General features: G+C 40.6%; 1 protein-coding gene across 3 annotated transcripts in view; it reads left to right on the plus strand.

Moving 5' to 3' along the window:
* LOC121282773 (SH2B adapter protein 2-like) overlaps positions 1–5,053 on the plus strand; it is a 145,410-nt gene extending 140,357 nt beyond the window's left edge. For all 3 annotated transcript variants that reach the window (XM_041196541.1, XM_041196543.1, XM_041196542.1), the window contains one exon: positions 3,617–5,053. In XM_041196541.1, coding sequence (XP_041052475.1) covers positions 3,617–3,927 — 311 coding nt within the window. In that variant the 3' untranslated portion in view covers positions 3,928–5,053. The remainder of the gene's footprint in view (positions 1–3,616) is intronic.
* Positions 5,054–6,481: the final 1,428 nt, after the last annotated feature.

Below are 6,481 nucleotides of genomic sequence, written 5' to 3' on the forward strand. Positions count from 1 at the left end.
AGTTTGCAGTGCATGTAGGCCATAAGAAATGACCTGCCCACTATCGCCTGCCTGTTCATGCCAACTATATTAGGGTGTGGGCAGTGTATTATCCTGGTCAATAGGCCAAAAAACCTAACTGACTTTTAATTATTTGTTTACATATGGCATTGGCTGGCTGCCAATTTTGGTATCCACTCACCTAGCATCTTACAAGGATCAGCTTGGAAGTGAACAGTAAAGTGGTGGGCTAGCCACCGACCTATTTTACGTGCCTCCCTGTCGAAAACACACCTGGTGGGGACACACAAAATCCAGCCCACTCCAGGAAATGGTCACGTGATTTTTCCCTGAATTGGCCAATTAGTGAACAGAAGACGGGCTCGCCATCCAATTAAGAATGGCGACCAGGGTCTTGAAGGTGGAAGTGCTTGACGGCAGCAGAAGGATACCAAGTCAGTAAATGAGGGAGCCTGCACCCCAAAATGGGGACACTCTCTCATCAGCTTTTTTAAATTTAAAATGAGGAAAGGCCTTTGCAGCTAGGCCACCACTGTTCTGGGAGGAGTCCCTACACAGGGTAGTCTGCAGTCTCTATTTGGGTAATTAAAGTTGGCCATTATAACTACTCTATAATTCTTGCACCTCCATGTAAATTTGTTCCTCTATATCTTTTCCATAGTTGGTGGCCTATAGACTGCACCGAACAATGTAATTACACCTTTTTGCTCCTTAGCTCCATCCAAATAGAATCTGTCCTTGATCCCTCTGAGAGGCGACATAAAGGGTGCAACTCTAAAGGGGGTGGAGGCAGATAGACCTGGCTGTATATGTGCATGAGTCATTGAAGGTGGCAGAGGGGCTGAGAGCACGGTTAATAAGACATACAGTATCCAGGGCTTTATCAGTTGAGACATAGAATACAAAAGCAAGGAAGTTATATTAAACTTATATAGTACATTGGTTCAGTCTCAGTTGGAGTATTGCGTCCAGTTCAGGGCATCATGCTTTAGGAAGGATGTGAAGGCATTGAAGAGAATTTGCAGAAAAGGTTCACGAGAATGGTTCCAGGGATGAGGAACTTCAGGTATGAAGATAGATTGGAGAAGTTAGGACTGTTTTCCTTAAAGAGACGGCTGAGAGGAGATTTGACAGAGGTATTCAAAATCATGAGATGTCTGGAAAGAGTAGATAAAGAGAAAGTGTTTCCACTTGTGAAAGGATCGAGAACCAGAGGGTCACAGCTTGAAGGCAATTGGCAAAAGAAGCAATAGCGACACGAGGAGAAACCTTTTCACATAGCGAGTGATTAGGATCTGGAAGGCATTGCATGAGACTGTACATATGAACATTTGAATTAGAAGCAGGAGTAGGCCATTTGGCCCTTCGAGCCTGCTCCATTATTCAATGAGATCATGGCTGATCTGACTCTAACCTCAACTCCACATTTCTGCCTATCCCAATAACCTATCACCCCCTGCTAATCAAGAATCTATCTAGTTCTGCCTTTAAAATATTCAAAGACTGCCTCTACTGCCTTTTGAGGGAGTTCCAAAGATTCGTGAACATCTGAGAAAAAAAATTTCTTCTCATCTCTGTCTTAAATGGGCAACTCCTTATTTTTAAACAGTGACCCCTAGTTCTAGTTTCTCCCACAAGAAGAAACATCTTCTCCACATCCACCCTGTCAAATCCCATCAGGATCTTATGTGTTTCAATGTGGGGTGGAGGCAGGTTCAATCGAGGTATTCAAAAGGGAATTGGAATATTGTCTACAAAAGAAGAGTCTGCAGCTATGAGGAGAAGGCAGGGGAATGGCGCTAGGTAAATTACTTTTCAGAGAGAGAGCACAGACACGACGGACCAAATGGCCTCCTTTTGTGCTGTAACCATTCTATGATTCTATGGAAAGATCCCCTTTCTTTGCTTTCTTTCTAGCAGACGGACATTGGTTTAAGGGATTAATATTCTGTTCTATCAGCATATTTCCTTTAACCCTGTAATCCCTTTGTCTGTCCTGTATCTCTAAGCACACAATTTATATATATCTACCTTAACCTGCATCTGCCAGTTCTTGGCCCATCTCCCAAACAGTCTAAGTCCCCCTATAGCTTATCTCCATCTTCCACATTATTAACCATCTTGCTATAGCTGTAATCTGCTGAGACAAAGGTACTGGTGACCTCTCCCAGATCATTGGTGAAGTTGTTAAAGAGAACCGATTCCAGTACACAAGCCCCATAGGATCCCAATCCTCTTGTAAGGAATCCTGCATTGTTACACAAGTTCTTTATTTCCTAATACTCAGCCATATTTTGATACAGCACAGCACCCTCACACCAATAATGAACCTGCTAATTCTTTCTACTAATTTTACTAAGAGCACTTTATAAGCTTTAAAAAATCAAATTAAGCCATATTTACACTGCTTTCCATACCTATGTTTTTTATTCCATTATCAAAAAATTCTATCAAATTGATCTGGCTCGACTTCCAGAGTAAGTCCACAGTGGTTCTCACCAATTAGCCTGTATCTCTGCAAACATTCTACGATCCCCCTAAAACCTGCCATCCCACCATTTAATGCCACTGTTGCTCTTTTCTTCCCCATTATTTACTCTTCAATCAACATTGCCCAGTTGGTCACCATCACAGCTGCTGCTAGATTGTCTTTAGTAAAGCCTCATTGCAGAGTTCCTCGACAACATATAGCAACTCCTTATCTCATCCAGAAATGACTGACTGACTTGTTTTTACTGTTATCACCAGCCAAACACTTTTCAACACCCATCTCCACCACTGGGTACTCTTGGCCAGGTCTAAATCTGCCCTTGGATCATTACAATAATTAGAAGCGAAAAGCTATCTGTATCAGTACAAAATCCATTTCCAATCATTTTGGTGTAAAATGAATCTATATCTGAACATTTAGGCTATCATCTCCAGGCACTGCAGAACATCTTTGAACAACAGAAACAGAACGCTAAGCTGTATTGCCAAATCATAATATCTGAGATTATTATTCTGAAATGTATAGTCCCCTGGTCAGGCCTGTGTTCAGTCTAAGCCACTAGCACAGAAAGAAACATCCAAATTCTGGAAGCAGTATTGAGAAGACTGGGTTCTGAGGAAAGAATCAGACTCAACAGCTTTGAGAAGGGAATGAAGTGGATGGGAACCTTATAGAGGTGTATAAAATGTAAAATGAAACTGAAAATTTTAATCTGGAATGCCATTTCACATTATTCCATGATTTTGAGGTCAGGCGAACATAGGTACAAAGTGGTAAAGACAAGGTAAGGTTCAAATATCAGATTTATTCACAAAAAGCTGTGGTAATCTGCCAGTGTGGGATAATGGGGTTCCCTTGAAGTTATTTTAAAGGCAGTAGGGTACAAAGTTAGATCTCTCTGTCAATGGCCTTCTTCATCTGTACTTTGTGATTTTTACAAAGGGAGGGATAGAAATAGTTAAAATAGAACTTTACAACAGGTGACAAAAGCTCTGAAAGCCTATGGAAATGCTGAAAAAGCATTTCTTTAGTCATCCTACAATTTATTGTTTCTCATGTTTTAAAATTTGCAGGATTCTTTATGCAATAAATCTATCTTCCAACATGTTTTGTTATCCCTTACAGAGATGAATACTTCACACAATGCCACACCTCCAGCTGCCCCTACACAACCCAGCTCCAGAAGTGATACCCATCAATCACAACATTACTTTGCCAACTCTGTAGCTGGCAGCCTTCAATCTGCTGCCCAAGTTGAAGGGACATCACCCAGCACCCATCCGGCACACCACAGATCAGAGGCTGCCATCGCTATTCGTACCAATATCTCCGAACGCCTACTACAACCTCAAGCTGCAACCTCAGAGGACTACCATGACAGCGATGGATCAAGGAATCGAGCGCGAGCTGTGGAAAATCAATATTCTTTCTACTAACACAAGGAAACCCAATGTAGCAAGCCTAGGAGAATGCCTATATATAAACAGGGATACTTGACAAGATACGTCGGCTCAGCAAAACAAGGGAAAATAACAAATGAGGGTAAAGAGACAGCATCCCTGTCATTTGACTACTAGCGATGAAAATGGAAACTGCTCCACATAGAGTGGTTGTTTAATGTGAATTATAGTGTTTGATGCCACATCTGGTTCAGATCAATTGGCAAAGACCAACTTTCCTTATTAAATATGTTCTAAGGATTTGTATCTGCACTTTTCACTATTACTGTGAAGAAAGAGTTTTGATGGACTTGTGCACAGACAATGAGTTAACAATGAACTGTCTTACTCATTATTTTGTCTGTAGTATTGTTTTTAGTGAGCCTGCTGTTGATATGATCAGATAAAGATTTAGCTTGTATGACATCCCTTTGTCCTGTTATCTTTAGCGGGGGAGGCGCTGACTGATTTTTGAAGTGAATAGTCATTCCAAGGCCTAAGTATGATTTGAGCTGTTAGAGTACGCTGCTGAGATCAGAAGAGAGATTAACCTGTTTAAGTGTGAAGAAGCATTTCAATATCCATCTGAATCCATTTACCACAGGTTTCAGCAACATCAGCATTTGGTGTTCTCGGCTCCAGAAGGCATCGAGGTCCACACAGCCCATCATTCAGCATCACACTTGAGTGAATTTTGCTGGCACGCACGCCAGGATGTATGATGGTCTGTGTGTTTTATTCAAGGACATCTATGCTGTCATTATCCAACTAGCCTTAAATCATTTCAATTAATGAGGGAATGACATTGGCAATGGTCATGAAGAACTTTACAGCGCAGCCTGGGATACTGGACATCTAACAGGAAAGCTGAAAATTACATGAAGTGAAAGAACAACAAATAGAGAAAACAGAGATCAATGAAAGACAATGAAACCTTGGATACTGTTCACTGCAAGTATTGTAAATTAGGAAATATATCATAATGTGTCCATTTGTACTTCATGAAACTGATGTACAATTTTGAAAATTTTATGAAAAATGATAAATTAAGATTTTTACGTAATGTCACAAAGATTCCATAAGAGATGTTTTATGATTCCTGTAAATAAAGTTATACAGTCTGTTGAGTGGTTATAAGTTCAGTGAAGGCTAATGAGAGCTCTGGGCCTGGAGTTTCTGCTAGGTTACATTCATTTTCTTTCAGTGCAGTTCTCCTAAAATCGGCAAGACTAATGTAAAAGATTGAGGAATTTTTAGCACAAATTTGCACAAATTAGATTCAGCACAAATTTATGTTCCAAGATCATTTTCACTTTTAAAAAGCATTACGCTGGAAGCCAGCCCCACCCTCAAAACTAGCTGTGCCCCAGACAGCATTAATCACCCTTGCAAGTTTCCGCTAATTACTCCCATTTTCAGGATTTTGAGAAGGCTCAAAAATGAAGCTGATATTTTTAGGGATAAGGACACGAATAAATACTTTTTAAGAACTAATAAATATTTTTTTAAATTTACTAATTATTATCTGAGATTGTTCTGCTGATGTGTATAGTCCCCTAGTCAGGCCTGTGTTCAGTCTGAGCCACCAGCATAGAAAGGAAACATCCAAACTCTGGAAGCAGTATTGAGAAGACCGAGTTCTGAAGAAAGAATCAAACTTAGCAGCTTTGAGAAGGGAATGAGGGAGAGGGGAAGGAAATAGTTGAAGGATTTCAATTGCTAATTATTAGTTAACAACCTAAGTATCCATTTGGTTGCATAAAAGTGAGACTATATGTGGAAAGTTTTATAACCAGCAATAGAACTCTGTCTAAAGAAGTCTGCCTTGGTTTCAGTCTTCATTTCCAAACAACTATTTGAGCATAATAAGGGGCCGGGGACCTTATAGAGGTGTGTAAAATGGAATTGAATTTTTTAATCTGGAGTGCCACTTCACATTATTCCATGATTTCAGGATCAAGGGAACATAGGTCCAAAGTGGTAAAAACAAGGTATTGTTCGATATCAGGAAAGATTTCTTCACAAAGAAATGTACCTGCTGTATATCAATGAACCCAGTAAGTGATTCTGTATAGTATTTAAACCCATTTTCAGTTATTTAAAATCGGGAAGGTGGGAATTTTACAGCCCTCAGCTGGCGTATTTTTTTAAAATTCATTTTTATGAGATGTGGGCATTGCTGACTAGGCCAGCATTTATCGTCCATTCCCAATCGCCCTTGAGGTGGTGGTGAGCTGCCTTTTTGAGCCACTGTAGTCCATGTGGTACAGGTACACCCACAGTTTTGACCCAGCAACAGTGAAGGAACGGCAATACATTTCAAAGTCAGTATGGTAGGTGGTTCAGAGGGGAACTTGTAGGTGGTGGTGTTCCCATGTGTCTGTTACCCTTGTCCTTCTAGATGGTAGTGGTCATGGGTTTGAAAGGTGCTGTCTGAGCAGCATTGGTGAGTTTCTGCATTGCATCTTGTAGTTGGTACACACTGCTGCCACTGTGTCGGTGATGGAGGGAGTGATTGTTTGTGGATGTGATGCCAATCAAGCGGGCTGCT

The sequence above is a fragment of the Carcharodon carcharias genome, chromosome 10, assembly GCF_017639515.1.
Source record: "Carcharodon carcharias isolate sCarCar2 chromosome 10, sCarCar2.pri, whole genome shotgun sequence".
Lineage (NCBI taxonomy): Eukaryota > Metazoa > Chordata > Chondrichthyes > Lamniformes > Lamnidae > Carcharodon > Carcharodon carcharias.